The sequence below is a fragment of the Mugil cephalus genome, chromosome 14 (assembly GCF_022458985.1).
Source record: "Mugil cephalus isolate CIBA_MC_2020 chromosome 14, CIBA_Mcephalus_1.1, whole genome shotgun sequence".
Classification (NCBI taxonomy): domain Eukaryota; kingdom Metazoa; phylum Chordata; class Actinopteri; order Mugiliformes; family Mugilidae; genus Mugil; species Mugil cephalus.
In genome coordinates, this window is record NC_061783.1 from 4,106,918 (window position 1) to 4,127,415 (window position 20,498).

At 40.7% G+C, this 20,498-nt stretch overlaps 1 protein-coding gene across 3 annotated transcripts in view; it reads right to left on the reverse strand.

Annotated features, from left to right (window-relative positions):
- col22a1 (collagen, type XXII, alpha 1) overlaps window positions 1-20,498 on the reverse strand; it is a 50,176-nt gene that overhangs the window by 11,884 nt on the left and 17,794 nt on the right. For 2 of the 3 annotated variants that reach the window (XM_047604534.1, XM_047604533.1), the window contains exons 13-53: window positions 19,266-19,319; window positions 19,124-19,177; window positions 18,980-19,033; window positions 17,486-17,539; window positions 17,353-17,397; window positions 15,125-15,178; window positions 14,961-15,014; window positions 14,411-14,446; window positions 13,927-13,956; window positions 13,189-13,242; window positions 12,974-13,027; window positions 10,224-10,277; window positions 8,767-8,820; window positions 8,611-8,664; window positions 8,443-8,496; window positions 7,704-7,757; window positions 7,538-7,582; window positions 7,366-7,428; window positions 6,976-7,029; window positions 6,762-6,803; window positions 6,630-6,662; window positions 6,460-6,513; window positions 5,930-5,983; window positions 5,794-5,847; window positions 5,621-5,674; window positions 5,444-5,497; window positions 4,842-4,946; window positions 3,599-3,643; window positions 2,993-3,070; window positions 2,870-2,905; window positions 2,741-2,794; window positions 2,558-2,602; window positions 1,851-1,886; window positions 1,648-1,761; window positions 1,288-1,341; window positions 968-1,021; window positions 792-845; window positions 580-633; window positions 349-402; window positions 160-213; window positions 6-59 (exon numbers count right to left, since the gene is read on the reverse strand). In XM_047604534.1, coding sequence (XP_047460490.1) covers window positions 6-59; window positions 160-213; window positions 349-402; window positions 580-633; window positions 792-845; window positions 968-1,021; window positions 1,288-1,341; window positions 1,648-1,761; window positions 1,851-1,886; window positions 2,558-2,602; window positions 2,741-2,794; window positions 2,870-2,905; window positions 2,993-3,070; window positions 3,599-3,643; window positions 4,842-4,946; window positions 5,444-5,497; window positions 5,621-5,674; window positions 5,794-5,847; window positions 5,930-5,983; window positions 6,460-6,513; window positions 6,630-6,662; window positions 6,762-6,803; window positions 6,976-7,029; window positions 7,366-7,428; window positions 7,538-7,582; window positions 7,704-7,757; window positions 8,443-8,496; window positions 8,611-8,664; window positions 8,767-8,820; window positions 10,224-10,277; window positions 12,974-13,027; window positions 13,189-13,242; window positions 13,927-13,956; window positions 14,411-14,446; window positions 14,961-15,014; window positions 15,125-15,178; window positions 17,353-17,397; window positions 17,486-17,539; window positions 18,980-19,033; window positions 19,124-19,177; window positions 19,266-19,319 — 2,211 coding nt within the window. The remainder of the gene's footprint in view (window positions 1-5; window positions 60-159; window positions 214-348; window positions 403-579; window positions 634-791; window positions 846-967; window positions 1,022-1,287; window positions 1,342-1,647; window positions 1,762-1,850; window positions 1,887-2,557; window positions 2,603-2,740; window positions 2,795-2,869; window positions 2,906-2,992; window positions 3,071-3,598; window positions 3,644-4,841; window positions 4,947-5,443; window positions 5,498-5,620; window positions 5,675-5,793; window positions 5,848-5,929; window positions 5,984-6,459; window positions 6,514-6,629; window positions 6,663-6,761; window positions 6,804-6,975; window positions 7,030-7,365; window positions 7,429-7,537; window positions 7,583-7,703; window positions 7,758-8,442; window positions 8,497-8,610; window positions 8,665-8,766; window positions 8,821-10,223; window positions 10,278-12,973; window positions 13,028-13,188; window positions 13,243-13,926; window positions 13,957-14,410; window positions 14,447-14,960; window positions 15,015-15,124; window positions 15,179-17,352; window positions 17,398-17,485; window positions 17,540-18,979; window positions 19,034-19,123; window positions 19,178-19,265; window positions 19,320-20,498) is intronic. The other variant, XM_047604535.1, reaches the window with a different exon arrangement.

Consider the following 20,498-nt stretch of genomic DNA (forward strand, 5'->3'; position numbering starts at 1 on the left):
CTTACAGGGAGTCCCCTGAGTCCAGGGTTTCCTGGAGGTCCAGGTTCACCTTGCTTGCCCTGGAAAAGAAACCGAAATAGTTTTGGCATCACACAACATCAACCTACAAATATATCTAAACACAGATCTTACAACTCTGGATAATTTCCATCTACTTACGGGTTCTCCTGTTTCTCCTGGTCTGCCGTCTTTTCCCATTTTTCCAGGTTGGCCCTGCACAGCGAGGGAAAGGTTTATTAAGCATCAGCTACAGAAAAGACCTGCAGTTCATTTTACAGGCCAGGCTGCTTACACCACACTGAACTGCAGGTATATTCATGATGTTGTGCTTTAAATGATTTCTCTTACTATCAGTCCAGGAAGACCTGGTGGTCCCTGAATCCCTTTGAGACCCTCTTTGCCCTGGTGGAAACGAGCAAACACAAACAGGTCACCGTCACCAAAGAAAAAGAAATGATTAATGGCCGCCATTACTGCAAAGGCTGGCTGACCTACATGCTAGAGGGAAGTGGTTTGTACAATAATGGCACATGGGTAATAAGTTTTCAGAGGGGAGAAGAACATGGAGTTTAAGCTGACCTTTTCTCCAGGGGCCCCCGGGGGACCCACAGGGCCAGGCTGTCCATCGTTACCCTGAAGAGGAAAGAGACGGTGTCAGCGCAGGTCAGCACAAATAGAAAGTCTGACTGTGAGACCACATCCGAACAAATGAGTCCTGTTTATTAAAAGCTCAGGTATTTTGAACCTTCTTAGTACAGACACACACAAACAAGGTCAAAATAGTTACTTACAGGTGTACCCATTATTCCAGGAGAACCTGGATGACCAGGGGGGCCTGGGTGACCCTGTTAACACAGATATTAATTCAAGTATAATTAGGTAACTCATAGCAGTAGATACTAAAGTGATGAAATTAAACACAGAGGGAAAAGATGAAAAAGCAGTGAGTCATCAACAACAAATTCACCTTGTCTCCTTTGTCTCCAGGGCCTCCGGGAGGCCCTCGATCACCTTTAATACCCTGTGGTGAAGAAGAGAGATTATATAAAATGTCATATTTCAAAATGAAAGCATCCAGCTGAAGAACTCGTGTCCAAGGGAAATAAAACCTCAAAATTTCAAAAGTAAGGAGGAGGATGTAGCAAAAACTGCTTCGGAAATGCTTCTGAACAGCTTTACAGACCTGAACCTTGACATGTAAAGTAGACAATAAAAAGTGTTGACAGAAGCAACTAATTAGCTTGTGGCCACAAGAGCCATAAGACTGCAGTTAGTGTGCAAACTTGCCTTTCCCCCGTCAGCTCCAGGGGGCCCTTGAGGTCCGGCTGGTCCTGGGGGGCCCTGTAATGACACAGCAGACCATCAGTCTCTGTCCAGGCAGACAGTGGCGAGCACATTCACTGGGTCCTAATCGTTCACTGCTGCCCCCAGAGGAGCCCAAGCTAATGATGCAGACAGAGCCTCCCCATCCGTCACAGCAGCTGTGACTGATGAAGACGAAGCTCGGACCTCGCGCCTCACACAGGGCTAATATAGTGGAGATGGTCACGCTACAGTGCTCCTCCGAAGATAAGCTCAGTTATTTTAAGAGACCTTACATTACAGGAGGGGTGACAATGTGATGAGATGTTAATGGCTTTGTCCTACTTGGTATCCATCTTGTCCATTTTTCCCAGGAGGTCCCTGGTGTCCTTTGTCTCCTGGGAGGCCCGGAAGTCCAGGCGGCCCGGGTGGACCGGCAGGGCAGTCTGAGCAAACGTCCTGAAGATTGACATGACATAAAGTGATGAGTGACAGGATCCAAACATACAAGTGTTTTCTCAGTGTAGAGGAGTGAAGATGTTCCTTACCTTCAGGTTTAGGTCAGAAAGGTCTGCTGCCTTTCCCTGAGAGACAGGAATCATAAAGTTAAACAATAAGAGAAGAAGAAGAAGAAGACGAGAAGAAATACTATGTCAACTGTTCAGTGGATGAACTGTCCAAAATGTCTTTCTGGACTTATTACTGCCAGAGCATGTTTGTGCCCGCCTGCATTCATATAGGTGTGACTGCTGAACATCAACCTGTCATTCTAATAGCCTCCATTCGTACAAGTTCAAGATTTCCACCAGGTTTGTAAACCTAGCTGCAGGGTTCTACCGCCCATTCAGATACAACTCAAGCATGATAATTAGACTGTAGTCTTCTACTGTATGTATGTCAAAGTCTGTAACAAATACGTTTGCAATACTAGAACCTTATAAACTTAAACAGGTGACTTGGGGAACTGCAAAATCAACAAATCAAACTACACCTCTAGCAGAAAAAGACAGCATCAGTTTCAGGTTCCTGTAATGTTTATTCTCAAGATAAAACTCTGTGATACCTCTGCTCTGACAAGAGATGCATTCGTAGTTGTCTCAGTAACCGATTGAGGTTCTACTAATGGGCCTAGCCAGTATTTATTGGGAAATGCAGGCATTCTTCTTATATCCCACTTAATATTCAGTGAGCATACCATAGCATTTACAGCAGACTATCAAACAACTGAAAGCTCTGAGGCTGTGTCTGTACTCACAGGCTCTCCCGGTGACCCCTTCTCTCCTGGCCTTCCTGGAAGACCCTGGAATTTAGAGAAAAAGCATCAGCAACAAAAGTGGTTATTACTATCATCCAAAAAAAATTGCAGCTCGAGTCTTTCCATCTTTATTTGTAAGTGAATGATCATATTTGCGCATTAGTCACTGATATGTGGACTTACATTGTGTCCTGCTGGGCCTTGAGGACCAGCGACTCCCGGTGGACCCCTCAAACCCTGGAACCCAGATACAGTCATTAAAGAAATGTTAATAAATGCATTTAATATTATTGTCTTTTAGCATATAGTCACCGCAGGTCCAGGTTCCCCGTTCTTTCCTGGAAGCCCCTGTAAACGACAAGCACAGTCAGATTTAGTAAGAACTGAGATGCACTGGAGGATAAATTTAGCATTTGTCAGCAACAGCGCTCATACCGGCGGACCCATTTTGCCTTCTCCAGCAGGACCTCTGTCCCCTGGTAACCCTGGCTCTCCTCGAGACCCCGGTTGGCCCTGGAAAAAAAAAAAAAAAAAAGTTAACTTTTCTACCTTTATCCTTAAATATCATCGTTCTAGTCGTACTCTTTGGCTAAGCATCTGCCTCGCCGCATTCAGCAACGGCTACTGATCCCAGAAATACCACTCAGTTTTTAATCTGCGTTGAAAAAGAAAACAACAAAAAAACAATGCAATCAAGGGTTGACATTTTGGTGCCGAGATCGGCGATGAGGGTGAGCGATTTGACACCATAAATCCAGCAAATGTCCCTGTCCAGCCTTACCCGGTCTGCGCCCTCGCCACATCAAGCTCTTCACGGCAAAGAGGCAGTCATAATCAGAGAGACGGTCACAGAGCAGTGGACACAGAAATTGCTTTTACTGTTTTCAACAAAAATGAATTGTTTCTCTCATCCATGTGGGGGGGAAATGATTTTTTTTTTTTTTTTTTTTTTTTACATCAACAAAAGAGCACCTGTGCATAATAATAAAAAACGACACCTCAGGCAACAATAAAAGCTCAAAACTTTGAAACTGACATTACCTTGAGGCCTGGGGGTCCTTGAATTCCCTGTGGTCCTGGTTCTCCCTGTAATGCCACAAATGACATCAATCAAATCACTTGCAGCTCAGACACTGTGTAATCACACCTCTTTTGAATAAATCATTAGTCTTGAAAGTGAGTATGAGCTGCTGTGCTCCATCCACGTAACCGTAGCGAGGCCTCAGGGGCGCACCTGGCAGCCGTAAAAAAAAAAAAAAAAAAAAAAACAGAAGAGCGCATTTGTGAGCCAAATCCCTGTGCAGTTTTAATGCGATATGTCTTAACAATGTTCTTCCTGTTTGCTCCTGCCTTGTCAGCGGGACGGCCACATGTCTGGTGGCGCTGAAAAACAATGGGTAAACACGTTGAGCTGCAGAGCAAAATGTGCCCACTCAGGCTTTCCATGCAGCTGCTCGCTTTGCCTTGTGGTTCGAAGGGCAAGGAGCTGTTTACAAGCACAACACATGTGGAATACTGCTCAGACGCACAATTACCCATGAGATCCACATAATCCTGACTTGATGAGCACACATTTCTGTCATCAGCATGTTGTTTTCCATCCCTTATGGAACAGGTTGCTTTTAATTAAACCCAAGTTTACGAGACGTTTCTCAGTCACACTGGTGTAGACGTCAGTCAGTACAACTAAACATTTTTGAAGTCAATAGAACGCTATTTAAATTGCAGGTGAAGACCCCATATTTTCCAAAGTAACTAAGGTTCAGTGAAGAGCTGGAAGAAACCACCACACGTTGCGGAATAAGGTGATTTTCTAAACCTGAAGCTTACTGACAGGGAAAACACAAAACAGGCTTCTGAGGAAGGATCCATGGCAATATGTGCAATAGGGTTTTAGAGATGTGAGCCCTTTGAGCATGCAACCCTTTTAAAGGACAGCACACATTACTTTTGGAAAGATTAAAAATTGGAATTGGAATAGATGGAAATATTCCCTATAATTAAGCCTTGAGACGAACTGCAAAACAAAGGATAGTTAAATGTAGCAAAATAAAACACCTCTTTATGGCATGAAGTCTTTTTCACACAGACTTATCATGTAAACAATATTAAAAGGATGGATGCATCCATTAAATCCTGCACATTGTGAACAAACAAGAAAATGAATGATCAATAAAAAAAACATGGTTTGAATTATGAAATTAGTTAAAACTTTATTGTGCGAATCCAAATAAGTTTGAAGTATTTTCAGCTTCAGTGTGATGGGGAAAAATAATTTCCTTACATTTTGGCCATCTTTCCCCTTCCCAGCTGGTCCGGCAGGTCCTGTCAAACCGGGCTCTCCGGGTGGACCCGGGGGTCCTGCTTGTCCTGGTTTACCTGATTCACCCTAAAATAAATGACGGAATAAAGGGACAATGTCAACGTCTCTCCAAGGCTACAAAAGACACGCGAGCAGATGCCCTGGACAGTGTGTGGCTTCTACTTTTCATGGCAGATGATGAGTCTATTAACTTCCTATGCTATGTGTATTACTGAGTTATGTTATGTTATGTTATGTTATGTTAGTGGCTAACTATAAACCTGTAGTCATAGGATTATAGGACATGAATAGCAATGAAATGGTTAAATAAAAGCTGATGATAAACAAAGGGAGAAACAGAGAAAGCGTTCTGAATTGCTGGGGTGAAACTCCTACATGTAGCGTCTGCTGCTGTGGGACTGAAATGAATTCAAAGCCTGAAACAATAATGGAGGACGTTCAAGGTCACTCTTTCTCCTGTTCAGTCTTATTTTCTCTCTGGGCTGCCAAACCATTCTCTTGAATGCTCCCACTAGCACATCCAATCAAATCCACAAATGGCTTTTAAGGAACTGGAGACTGACCTTATCTCCTCTCTGTCCAGCCGGACCGGGAGGCCCAATGATTCCTGGTATGCCCTAGAAAGGAGACAACGGGGTGTTTTGATACTGAAGCCACCAAACATGCTCTGTGTGTGGTCACAGGAAAAGGAACTTGGCATCAGTGACTTTCAAATAAAAAAAAAAAAAAAATAGACTTACCACATTTCCTGGTAATCCTCTAGGACCCTGAGGGCCAGCAGCTCCAGGTGGACCCTGGGAGAAAAATAGAAAACATTATAATTAGTCGTGTACAGAATGTCCGACTGTTTGATGTAAAAAAGAAAAAAGAAAAGAAAAGAAAAAGGTGAATCCCATTAAATCCCATGACTTACAGGATCTCCAACACGTCCTGTCTCTCCTGTAGGTCCAGTGTCACCCTTTGGGCCCTGGAATCAAAACAGCTCATCAGACCCATTCACTTTAAAATGACAGCAATGTAGAAGAGTGAAGGCGTCACGAGCAGCTTACTACAGGCCCCGGGGGTCCCTTAAAGCCCTGTTCGCCAGGTAATCCTCTGGGCCCCTTTAGAGAAAACACAATTTATAGATTAGTTTAAAGACCGTTATGAGTTCTGGTGACAAAGATAGAAAACTTAACGAAAGTTGCAGATAATAGCAACACCTATGCTTGAGGACTGACAACAAATAATGACAAATTAACAAATGTTCAGCAGCTAAAGAGGGCAGACAGGATGTAAACATAGACTAGCATTTTTGATGCGTGTCTTACTAACAGTATCTCATTTATTTGTGCAGGTAATGCTGTCATGCCAATATGCAAATGTGTTCACTGTAGTGAATAAAGAATCAGGTCAACCCATAATTGTCTAGAACTGTTCAATTCTCTGAGGCACTTAAAGAAAGGCCCCATGAGCTCTCTCGGCTTTGAGGACCACTTCGCTGTCAAGTTAAATCTTTACTGACACCTGGTGGATGACTGGCCACATTACCGACTGAAAGCTGTGCAAAGGAAAGAGTTGAGATGAAATATAGACTCACCATTTCTCCTGGTTTTCCTTGATCCCCCTTTTCTCCCTTCTCTCCAGGCGTCCCCTAGATACAAGCACACACAGCGGCTTTACTACATTTTATGGGAGTCCAGCATGTGGTTAATACAAAACTACAGCATATATATGTGCAAGACTTATGTGCAGAAGTGGCCTACTTACAGGTTCACCAGGCTCAGGGATGACATTTGCAACCTGTGAAGAAGACAGCAGCATATTTCCACATCAGTCAAACTACAGGTTATTCAAGAAACTGTGCGGCACGTTAACGCGCAGCAGAAATTTTTTACTTACATTTCCTGGAGCACCAGGCGGTCCCCTAGCTCCCACTTCACCCTGAAGCAAGAGACAACACATTCACAGAGCCTGCATACTATTAACCTTATTACCACTAATGCTATAGGGTGACCATTACAGGATGCACAGCAAAACAGCATTCTGTTATATTTCACAAAGTAGTTCAACTTTTATTGAAATAAGTTCATTAGTTATTATTATCACAACTTACCTTGTCGCCTTTTTCACCCTTTGGCCCAAATTGTCCCTCCGGTCCTCTCTCTCCCTGAAAATAGAACAAAATAAATATATAAAACACAGGGTGATAATTAACTGAGAATTACCAACTGGAAAGTCATGAACAGTGTGTCTACAAAGTGGCATTTAGGGACATGCAGCACTCCCTGGAAGGGTTCCCAGGAGGTTACCCAGCCTAATTAGGAACATTCATTTCACTGGAGCTGAAATTATTTCTATTATAATATAGTAAAGGTGGCGTGAGGATATCTCCCCCATGCATGTTAGCAGAAATTAACCAGATAGAAAGAAAAAAACTACAGTACAACATCTGTGAGCGTAAATGTTCCTGCCTTTGCTTGATGAAAAGCTGATAAACACCTACCGGAATACCCCTGTCTCCTCTAGCTCCATCAGAGCCCGGCTGGCCAGGGGCACCACCTTCTCCCTACACACACACAAAAATAAAAATATATATATATATAAGAATAAAAAAATGCATAATTATAATACAAAATGTTCCTATGTCTAAACCAAAATGCCAGCTGGGAACTCACTCTCTCCCCTGGAGGTCCTCTTGGTCCCGGAGGCCCCTCGTCCCCCTGTGAACACACATTAAGTTGTCATGAAAAACACACATGCTATTTCGCAAACTGCAAGTTGTATGTCTTGAATGCTTGTTTTTTCTTTTTTTTTTTCTTTTTAGAGATTAAATCACTGTACCTTAGGTCCAGGTTTGCCAGGAAAACCATCCGTGCCACGTTCTCCCCTCGGCCCCTTTACAGACACAAGATTACGATTTAGAGGTCATCCTGACCTAACGGGTACCAGCAAAAAACCACTACCACAGGGACAGTATGCAGCAGATGCAATAAAGGCAAAAGCAGAAAATACATGTTTTGAACAAAACATGTATTTTTAAAGAAATAATTATCATTCGTTACCCTAATAACCCTAATAACCTTTGCTACTGTTAAATCATCTGAGCAAACTGAAAATAAGACCGTTTCCAGCTTATTACTTACTGACTGACAAGCCTGACTAAGGCTACATATATATTTTATGGGAAACAAATCAATCAACAAGCTTAATAATTTAACACTTCGACCTCGTAAAGCTAATATGCTGCGAATCAGAGGCTTAATATTTTATCTGTCAGACAAACGGCACCATTTAAAGTTGTTCCACAAACATTGACTAACCCTTGAGCTTCGTTTATATATTTCATCCTCAAAAAAAAAAAAAAACAGCTGCTTTGTTCACCAGTTACTTGCAAATGTTTCACTTAGGAGTGGGGTTCATGGGAGCAGTTTAAGAGAACATTAAAGCCGCATGCGAGCTGCATAGAGCAGAACAGAACTGTAGATGTGAGTACAAACATATTTGTCCATACATGTGACAATGCTGCTTTAAAGTGTCACCAGGACTTTGTTCCTGGAGAACTCTCAAACATCATACTGACCATAGCACCGTCATTTCCAGGAAGACCATCCAGGCCATCTTTACCAGGAAGACCCTACGAAGAGCACAGAGAAAATTCTGACATTTAGTGACACCGGCAGAGGTTGAACATGTAATGCTTTTAGCACAAAACCATGTTTTTAGCCGGGAATTAAAAAGGTCAACTCACGGGCTTGCCAGGCTCTCCGGGTTTGCCCGAAAATCCAATTTCCCCAGGCAGACCCTTCACACAGAAAAAAGAAGCATGACAACAAGTACAATACTCTGTGAATGTGCATATGTAACAATAGCTGCCATTTTTTGATTTCAGGTTCTGTCCACTTACTGGAGGTCCAGTGTGTCCTTGGCTTCCTGGTGGCCCAGCTGGACCCTGAGGACCCTGGAAAAGAAAAAAAAGAGACAATTTAATCAATATCTGTTGCTAAGTAATTTGAATAATGTAAAGCTGTCCTGAATAATTATGAGATTAGTCTATGTCCAAGTGTAATCTGTTGGTTTTAATCCTGGCTATTCAGTTCCCCTCCTATTAAAACAAACAATGAGGCCATTATGTAGACAGGTATGAAATGTTAAGATGGTGAGAGTGAAGGAAAAAAAACATATCTTTTTGTCAGAAAAATACCTAAATATACCTAAAATATAGTAACAATAAAAGTGATTGTTCATGCTGAGCAAAATTCTCTAAATTTCTTTAAAAGATGAGTACCAGACCTTATGTTCTTATTCAACTTATTCAACCAACTCTTGGACTATGCACAGATTTAGGATATATACTCGTAATTCTGTTTTTATTTGTGTATATTCATCCTCACAACTATGAACTGCAGTGTTTTCGTTCAAAGACACTACATAGTAGTAGGCAGAAAGTCTACCTCCATAGATCTTGCCATGTCACAGTGACATGTTTCTACAGTAGCCCATAAGGGACAAACCATACACTGGCTCGAGAGGGCCTTTATTTGTGCTTTCAGGTTGCAGTGATGGCCACTGTGGGGTCGGACACACCCTTGGAAGGGGAGGGATATTCAGTTGGTTGTAGTGTGAATCTTCATTGCTACATGCTCTAAATCCTACACACAGGACATTTACTTTTGAGGGTCTTTGGTTTGACACTTAAAAAAGCAATGCGGCACCACTCATCCTCTCCTCTGCTGCTAATATGAGTGTCTCTACTGGACATGTACCGCTGGTGTGACTAAAAGCAGCTATAAAAGCATCCAGAATTGTGTTAGTGTATAGTTAGTGTTTGGGTTGCTGGAAACAATTTAACATTCATCCAATGAGTTTGTTTGAGCGTCTCCATTACCATGTGCTGTCCAGCAGAGGGCGACAATGCAACAAAAAAGACGGTTGCTTGATTAAGGTTTTGCCACTTTTTGATTAATTTAAATTGGCAGCATAATACAGGCATAATACAGGCAAGTATCATAGAAAACTGCAACTATTTATTTATAGATTTGAGGATGGAAAGGTCATGCAAATCTATTTTTGTATTTTTATAAAATCTACCATTTCCAGTGTTTCTCCAAATCAATTTTCCCCAATGGGGATCAATAAAGTACTATCTTATATAAATAACTAAGCACTTCCACGTTTTATTTGTTTTTTTTGCTTTTAAGATTATACTGTTTTTTGTTTAGTTGTTGTCATTGTTTTTTGCTGCATTATGGCTGTCACCCAACCACATGTGGCAATACAGTTTTGTTGCACAGAGGTATGATGACAATAGAATACATTTTCCAGTAATTTTTGAACCTGACATGAAATTAAAACAATTCTTACAGGAGGTCCGGGGAGGCCATCTACTCCAGGGAGTCCACTTTCACCTTTCTTTCCCTAAAAAACAGACATTTAAAAGATTAAAAACTAAATAAATAAATAAGGAAAAAAGAAAAACACGGCACATGAGGTTATGGAGTCATTGCCAACACTGAGCAACATGAGATCATATGCTTTCTATTCTTTCTGCAGGCAGAGTTTAGCTTCTATAGTTAAACTTCGGCATTCCCCCACCATGTGAGACTTAACAACAACATTCAGATCTTAGCTGGAAAATAAAATGACCATGTCTTTATTTATGGGTCTATAATTCATTCATACTATTTTAAGGATTGTCCTGGATAGGACCGTTTAGCCTGGTATATGTGGCATATATGAAGCTCAGAGATGGTTATTTTTGGTTCGCTAAGTAATGGATATCGAAATAGTTGGTGATATTCGGTTCTTTCCTGCAAACCAAACCAATTCGTGTCAGAACCTTTTGAGTCTTTCTGTTTTAACATACAGAACAATCATAGAGTTAATCAGTGTCTATGACACTCTTTAACCGTTTAAAGCCTGAACGTATCGCTGGTGATACCGTATTACCGTAATTCACAGTGGTTTTCTCTATTGACAAAAAAAGTGTGGCTGAACACAGGAAGTTGTGCTTTTGTCTGAAAGACCTTCGTGACATCTCTAGGGTTTAACTAACTTCGTTTTTACCAACAAATTCTTCCAAACAGCTCTCTCCCAGTGGCTCCCCGGTCTTGCGTCGCTCTTCAACGACATCAGCGGTGAGTCATAATTACCGTAATGGCAGCTTTTTCCCAGAAAGCGCTACTTCACACTGTTCTATAACACTTTGAATTTTGTCAATAGGGCAAACCACTGTGAGCCGCGATGATTCAAATCCTGCATGCTTTTTAATGCCCAGGCGGATGTTCAGGTCTTAAAGGGCTAAAGAAACAGGTATGTGGTGGCATATCACTCAGCTAATGCTAAAGCAAAACTGTGACTAAAGTTGCTAAAGCTATAATCAAAGCCAAAGACTTAACTACGTACAGCTTACCTTCTTACTACTTCCTTTTCACAGACTGTTAACTGAGAAATAGCAGAGAAATTGAAAATATTTTTTCTGTTCAGAATAAGAAGGCATACAGCGTAGAAAAAAATGCTACAGCTAATGTGACAAGCTACCATTAGAGGGCACTGGTTACTTTAATTTGACTTCAGGGGATTCAATTTGCTTCCTTAATTCACGTTTACTAAACATGCTAAATAAATAAATAAATTATTTTATCCCTCAAACTATTTTAAATGGTCAAAAACAAACAAACAAAAAAAAACTTGTGTGTTTTGCAGGAAAATCCTGGTTACAGCCTTTCATTCTTTGTTTTTCTCTCTATTTGTGTCCATCCTCTGCAGTCTTTTAAGACAGTCCATGCTCATCCCAGGCTTTGCTAGATGTCGTATCATGGATAAAGGTGAATAGACAGGCCTCAGTACTGGTGACACCGGACGACTGATGAGAGATTTACAGCGATGGAGGTGAGAGCACCTCAATCTACTGCAACTCAACCATACTGCCAACTCTATCAGCGCTGGCAGTATGGGAGACAACCCTATTATCACCGCTCACACACCTACCTTCAACCCTTCCATCCGCATCCACACACACACCTACTCTTTCTCCCTGTGCATCTTCAGCGGAGATATAACATCCCGAAACCTCGCGAAAAATAGGTCAAGCTCTTTGCAATGAGTTTTTCTTCCTGGAAAGTATCCTATGAGGCTGTAAAATGCTTCACCAGGACCCTACGGCGGTGCTACAAAATAAAAACAAGGCTGAGCAGAGGGATATTTTCTACACGGTGGAAAACAGTAAACCCAGTGTGAATGCTCCATTCATGTTAATAAACTATAAATCCCTCATTCCCTGTGAAGCTCTCGACAAATTGCATTCTGGTGGCAGAGATGCGCTACATTCGTGGCCAAATGAGGTTTGGCTTGACTCAACTGCCACTCAGCTCAGCAGCTGCTCATGTTGATTCCAACATACTGCTGATGAGAAGTTAATTGCTCCCGATGGAGAAGGGGAAGGAAGGTCACTATCTTTGTTCATGTTTTGGAGGAGCAAATTATGTCGAACCACTGTGTCTGTTTTAATTACACACTGCTGTGTAATGGGACCAGCGTGGAGGGAAAAAAATGGATAGTGATATTAGCTACACTATCACTGATAAGCATGAAGAATAAAGTTTTCTTAAATCGAAATAATTTGCAGAAAAATACAATAATTGCGGATTGTATAAAACTCCAGTTACTGCTAATTACAGTTTTGTTCTTCTTTTTTTTCAGTTAAATTTTATTTATTTGCTGTTAATTGTCTGAAGACTCCAGAATTTATCCCCAGAGCAAGCTCTAAGGCCTGGAGGCCAAGAAAACACTACCTTATAAGAAACCTGGACTGAACCAGGACCCAGGACAGGACAGGAGCTAGTGTATAAGTGGAAGTCACTCAGCAGCCTATCACTATAACAGCATAACTAAAGAATGATTCAGGGTCACATGAGTCAACCCTAACTGCTAATCGTTAAACAGGACAGGGTCTGGTAGCTAAAGGCTCTCATGGAGTGATATTGTCCTGTGAGATCTTTGAGATATTGTTGAGTTGTTCTAGAGGACTTTCGTCAGTGGGATGAATGAGCTTAATCAAACAAACAAAACAAAAGCCACATCTAGGTAGTTTTGCATGAAAATTAGATTCTTACCCTCTGGCCAAACTCTCCAGGTTCACCAGGCAGACCTTGTACTCCAGGAGGACCCTGAGGATTAAATCGTGAATTAGAAAGAATTTATAAAACATGACTGGTGTTTTAGAAAACCACTCAGCATTACATTAGAAGCTTCTTGTAACAAATATAAAAATCCTGACAGCAGGAAAGAGAAAACATGTAGGAAGGAAGTAATAAATCTGGGTCCTTACAGGAGGCCCTGGGGGGCCTTCAGCCCCTGGAGGCCCTGGTGGTCCGGCATCTCCCTGAAACAGGTCAAAGAGATGAGTATGTATTATACATTCAAATATATAGATAACAGATTCAGGGATTTGGTAAAATCTAGTTTATTCATTATTATATATAACTATAAACAGTTGCAAGCAGCAGGTGGACCTATATACTTTACTATTTTTGGTATTTTGTTTAGTTTTCATTTACCAAGACAGTTTTATGATGGATTATCACATTAATTATAATCGGCTAGTCCTGATATACAGTAGTTAATTACTTTTTCATAAAAGATTAAAGCTATAGAGAGGACATGTATGTCCCCCTTCTGGCAGTGACAGTAATTACACATGTCAAACCTTGTTGGCATGTGTATACGGTACGCTTTCATCCAAAATATAATTATTATTATTTTTTTATATATATCTGGGGCATCAGAAATGCTTCTCAGATTCAATTTTATTCTTCCTGACCACCACACGACCATGGATTCAAAGAACCCAAGTTACCATAGTAACTATGGCTTTCCCACCTTAAAGTATATGTCTCCTGACATATGGCTGGTTCCTTCTTGACTAAGGCCACTACACTATACATGCAATGCACCTGCATGGGAATGATGCCCCAGTACTATAAAAAACTTTAATACAGTGATTTATTTTACTATCTACCCAATGGCGAAACCTAATAAACTATATTAAGGTTTATTGACTGCTTACCTTTTCACCCCGTAAGCCTTCTCTGTGTACCTGAAATCACAACAGTGAATAAATAACCACAGAATGCAAATATTAATCAATGTCAAATCTATTATGTTATCTTTTCTCATTTTTAAGGTACAATAAAGTCACAAGCAACACAGCTCACACAAACACTGAACATAAGTACGAGTCGAACACCTCCAGAAACGTAATTATCAAGTTCTCCATGATGGAATCCCTGAAATGTTTCACTTTTGCTTGAAAAGCAGATTTTTTTTTTATGTTCAATCGAATTTGCAATTTAAAGTACTGTGAATCAAAATCTATGAATTGTTTAATTTTTGCAGCTCTAGTCTTACACTTCATAATTAAATAAAACGATTTTGCTGGTTCAGTCTGTAGAATAGCGGACTCCATCACCCCACTATATTCTCCATCTCTACCAAAGCCTAGAATTTTTAATATAAATCTTATGTCCTTTTGGTCTTTTTTTGGTACTTACCACATCCCCAGGTAATCCGGGAAGTCCTCTCTCCCCCTGTGACACAGTTCACACAAGAAGGATAAACACCCCGTCATTAGAATCAAGAGACTTTCAGAGCAAAGCCCCTTCGGCAATACAGTAATGACACAGCTATAACCATAATTTATGAGATGAGTCGTGTTAAAGTGGGTACTTATTGTAGGATAAAGGAGAGTGAAACTTAAGGGTAAAGTACCACAACAGCTCTTAGAGCATATGTCTATATGAATGCATCCTTGTGCATGCACATGGGTGTGGTGTACCCATGTGTGCACCACTGGAACAGTCATCAAAGTGAGTAATTACAGACAGACAAATGAACTCCGCATTTTAGTTTCTCAGACAAATGAGTGGGCTGACTTTGATGGTGCACAGAGGAGACTGAGGAATGTCTGGAGAGAGCAGATTGAGTAGCTTGAGAAACCTCCAATGATCCTTCATTGAAATGATTCATATCGGCACAACTTGAATTGTTTCCAAGAAATTGAACAGTGTGTTTTGCATGCGGAACAGTAGGAAGTTGACATACCCTCTCGCCCTTAACTCCACTGGGCCCAGGTATTCCGGCCAGTCCTCTCAAACCCTAATAAATTTTAGACAAAAGGGGAAAAAAGTGACTGTCCAAATGCATCACTGATTAAAACTGTCCTCTCTTACTAACTGCAGGATCTTAAACAGATGACCATGACTTACGTCTTTTCCAGGAAAACCAGGTTTTCCAGGTAATCCATCCTGACCATCCGTGCCCTAAAACAGACATAAAAACACTTATACAAGACAACTTTCAATAATGTTGACAACAATTTTATGACTGAAAATAGGCAAAAGAAAATTAAAAACCTAGGTTGTTTTGCATTCATTGAGATGATTAGGTGGTGGTGATAATTTCCTAGTTGAGTCTCATTAAAACATTCAGAAAGTACAGGGTGTAACATAACACAAAAGTAGCTGCTAGCAACCAAATCGCCGATGGGACACAATGGCATTTATGTGTGTTTTTTGTGTAACTTCTTGACTATTAAGACAGCAATATGATCATTGCTCTGTTTTCAGTTTTGTGTAGTTAGCAAGTGAAGCGACTAAAAGAAAATTCTCTCAGCAGTGAAGTAATTCTATCAACATGTGTTCTTGAATCAGTAGTGAAAAAAGAAAAAATATTTCACAAAGAAATCTGTGTAGGCTTTGCTATGCTAATTTGAGTATGTTAGCATGCTCATAATATAATAATGTTACAACACTTGGGCCTATTTCACAAAGACAGACATTGAATGTGGCTGATGTTTAGCTCTTGAGTATCTCAAGTAGGATTGATTCACAAAAAATTCAAGATCCATTATTTTCTGAAACGAGAAAAGTATAAATACGCCTTCATCAAGCTCATCAAGTTTGTCATCCACCTGTAACACTGGAACTTTTTAACAAAACTAAAACAAATCTTAGTAGGAAGATATTACAACCCCAATCAGCTCAGAGTTATAGCGGTATTAAAAAAAGGTAAATGAAAAGTGAAAGTGAAATGTTTTCAACCTCTTTAGGTTGGTCTTAGTTCGGAGGTAGCCAGGAATTTGGGTGGCTAACTTGTCACTAAGCTAAGAGCAAGCTAAGATTTGCAGAGTGGATGTAACACTGTCAGGACGTCTCAGTCTAAAATATCTTTATCTCACATGTCTGTTACTTTCTCAATCTTCCTTCAGAGTGTTACCATGCTAACTTTTGCTAACAGGCACAAAAGCACAGCTAAGCTTATGGAGGGAAGATTGTTAGTTTTGATGAGCAAGTATGATGATTAGAATGATGAAAAATGATTATCTGTGGGCTTGATGATTATCTGTGCTTAATTATGGAAGCGACTGACCCAAAAACACTACCATTGAGAGGCCATGCATGCCTGTGCAGTGTAACCCAAAACACATCTCAGTTACGTTTCAGTCAGAGAACACTACCTTGACTTCTACCCCATGTTCCTGCTCTAAGCCATCTATTCTCTTTATCGCTTCACAGTGGCAAGTACTTTTCCAGTACTTCTCACCTACAGGAAATTGCTTACTGACTGACTGGCTGGCTGACAGACAGCTCTAAATCTGGCAACAACAAGTCTGAATGAAGCTATAGTATGCTTCGAACCTGCTGCACATCCTCATGCCATATGGCAGAGCAATCAATGCACCGATTTCATGTTTTGTATATGACCGCCTCTTTTTAAAATCGAATTTCAAGATGACCTCAGCATGATCCAAATAGCTGCTTCTTGCTGGTGTAACAGTAACTAAACCCTAATTCTAAGGACATCTTAACATATAAGGCATCAACAAATTGAATATAACTGTAGTTGGAAACCATGGAGCAGTGACTTTTCACTGACTTGTAAGAAGTCTAAATTCAAATAATAATTTAACATCAGTGCCATGGTAAAAGGAAAGGGAAGCTGTTAGCAGACCAACAAAGCTTCAACAGGCCTGAATGAAGTCCATTATAGCCCCAAACGCCCCTACAGAGTCCCAGACAGGAAGTGTGGAGAGTGAATCAAGGAAGCCACATCTGTTTGCACAATTACGCCCCTCAGTTCTCAGCTCCTCTGAGAAGAAAGGACTCTCACTCTCTCTGAGAAGTTAAACATGTCATCAGGATTTGCAAAACAAGCACTATTCTGTACAGGTTCAACCAGGAATCATGGTTCAAATCTCAGGACATGCTGGTAAAACATGGGCAGTAGGAGTAAATGAGTAAACGCTCTGCAATTAGTTTTTTATCATGTGCTCTTGCACAAAATACTGAACTCATATCTATTGCAGTGGAGCTGAGTGGCCAAAGGACTAACAGTTATAGCAGATGCCATGTATGAATGTGTGGGAATTGAAGCAACTGTTTAAGACATCATTGTTGTGTTTTCTTAAATTAAAAACTGCTAGAGTAAAACTTACCCTGGTGCCTGTTGTTCCTTTTTCCCCTTTTATGCCAGAATCACCCTAAAACAAAGCAAAGTAACACCATAAAAACATTAAAAATACTCTTTTGATCTTTACTAATCATAGAGTGAATTCAGTTTATACTCACAGTGACACCCTTAGGCCCAGGTAAACCTGGAAGTCCTGAATCCCCTTGGATTCCCTATTCAATGTAAAATGGACAACAATTATTTTACTGAAAGTTGTTGACTTTGTACTTTCACTAAAGTGTCACAGGTGTTGACTCAGCAGTGGTCTAACTGGGGACTGCTGAGTCAGAGTTGAATCAATGTAAAAAATGCAACTGACGAACTAAGAAACCTGAACCCCCCCAAAAAGAAACAGCAGCTGCCAGTGACAAGACCCCCCATGGGGGAACCTTGAACTTTGACCTCTGCCCTCACATCCATTCCTTTCACAATAAAGACAAACAAAGAAATGCATGATGCATGATATCCAGTTGTAAAAAAGTTTAGTTTTACTTAAAAAATAAAAGATTTATAGAAATAATTCCAATCCAATAATTCTTCAGTCAAGTTTATCACACGGAAACTGGTAGCATAATTGTGTAAATCAGCATCTACTGTAAGAAGGCACTGTGCTGTGTGTGTGTGTGTGTGTGCGCACCGGCAGATATTTAAAGGTTAATTACGATCATTCGCTCATGTACTGTAAGAGCTCAGATTCAGTGAAAAGGAAGAGACAAAAATAAATGAAATGCAAGTGAAAAGAAGTCACCTGTGCTTTCCATTCTGTGAAACATTTTTATTCAAAAATACTGCAAACTGCATACTGTTCAGAGAAAGCAAAAAGTTGATGTCCTGGCAAATTCTTGCCATGTAAAGCTGTCCCGACTAAAATGTTTTAGACACTTGATTGGCCAAGTAACTCCATCAATGAGCAACTTTGGAACTTGTAGTGATGTGTCCAAAGCAACCAGCCAACGAGCTGGTCTACACCAGCTGCTGAGAAAAATGCAGTCTGCTAAGTTGCTAACTTACATCTGTCTGCACATCGTAGGTATTTGATATTTGATGTATTTATATTAAAATATAAGTCTACTGTCATGGTTTTTTATCCACCTCACACAAAACCAAAAATAAACCAAGCCAAATGAACAAATGTGCTGCTAGAGTTACTATTTATTTAATTTAACGATGGTATAGGCTGTAGTCTTTCAAATGCCTCTTTAGACTTCACCCAAGCCATTTCACTTCATTATGCTGAAAAGGAGGATATCATTTCCTCCACTCTTGGGTTAGGCAACATTTCCCAGTCCACTGGGCCTTGCCGAGCCAGCATCTTTCTTTCCTCCTGGCTCTTTCACACGCTGCCTGTTTCATCCAAGGGAAAGTCAAACAAACTACCCCCAACTTTTTTCCACAGGAAATCAATATCAGGCAGAGAGGTAATTGTCCAGAAAACTACGTGTACGCCCACTTAACAGAACAAGTGTGTTTCTGAGACTGGTTCCAATCCCAAAATCAAGATATTGTCTTTTTTACTATTTTTTACTGCTTGTTATTTAAAAGCCCATTAAAACACTGAGCCAAATTCATATGAACTGGCTCGAATTAAAAGCTGGAGCACCACATTCACCCACCTTTTGTCCAGCTAGACCTGGTACCCCTGGTTGGCCTGGAAATCCAGCTTCACCCTAATCGCAGATAAATACACACATTTGCCCACTTTGAAATCTTTGCAAAAGCCATGTTTTAGATGGAAATATTAAAACTGTGTTTCTTACTTTTTCCCCTTGGTCACCGGGTAAGCCATCAATACCTGGCACACCACCAAGTCCCTGTCGGATGATCGGAAACACATAATTAACACCAGTATGTGATCTTTTAAGGCACAAAGTTAAAATCGCCACGTCTCCAGGTTCAGACCTTCTCTCCTTTTTGTCCAGGAGCACCTGTCAACCCTATGCTGCCACTATCACCCTGTGAATAGAAAATAAGTTTTTATTTCCGTAGCTCTGTCATACACAAGCATGCGGGTTGGCTGGCACAGGCAACGACGACGGCGTACTGTCAGAAAATCAACCTGGTAGTATCACAGAAAATTGTTTAGTACGCTGTGTTGTGAATGATTATTGGGAGACAAATGCACAAGTGTTAGACATGTATTAATGGACTGATGAATCAAACAGAGGAACATACAATAACACAGACAAAATGAGAGGTTGACTTGACACACAGAACAAAAAGAGACACATGGACTAGACTAAACAAAACACTTTTGAGTAAAGGCTTGGGATCCGGAACGCGCCAAGAGCTTCACCAAGACCCACAATGGTCTCGTCGCACATTCAAGACCCACAATGGTCTGGTCGCACATTCAACCAAAGACTCAAGGAACAATGGCTTTCCATTGTCCTCAGAGTGTTTTGGTCTGTACACTGATGTCATCCTCTCTGCCAAGGAATCCCTTGGAATTTGAAAGATTGACTGAGACTGAGTAAAAAGTAATGGCTGTTAAATTATATAGTACCACAAGGTGGCCCACCGCAAGACTTCCCTCTGCTTCATAAACCACTTTACAAGTCACAGAAGGTTGCCCTTTAATTATTTTGGGCTTATACGATATTAACGCACGCCATTTCTTTCACCTTAGAAATTAGGAGAGAGGACCCCTGCTCTGCTGTGCCCTAAAATGAAAAAGATATTATCCATAACTACGCTGCAAAGTGGGGAATTGCTTGTTTAAAGACACAATTAGAACCTATCAAAGTGGGATGAATTCACTTTCACCCCATGAACTCGACGGCCAACATAGTCATTCTGAACCACAGCTTGAAGATGGCTTACGTCATGTGTTTGCATCAGGTTTAGAAATGTTTACAGTGGCAAATTGCAGCCTTCTTTTGGAGAAAGTGAAGACAGATGGTCACGCAGAAAGTAAGAAATGGGAAAGCAACAGAGATGTGCTGCATTAAAGTTCCATTTAATGCACTTTTATCAGCACAGCAAGGTTTTTTCCGGCAGTGAGAACAGCAAAATGAAAAGAAATTTGTCATAAAATGAGCTCTGCTAGCTGTGTGACTATGTTACTGATGTTACAAAAAGGAAAGCCTCCCTCTAAGTGATGCACTTGTATTATCCCAAAGGATTTACTGGTGC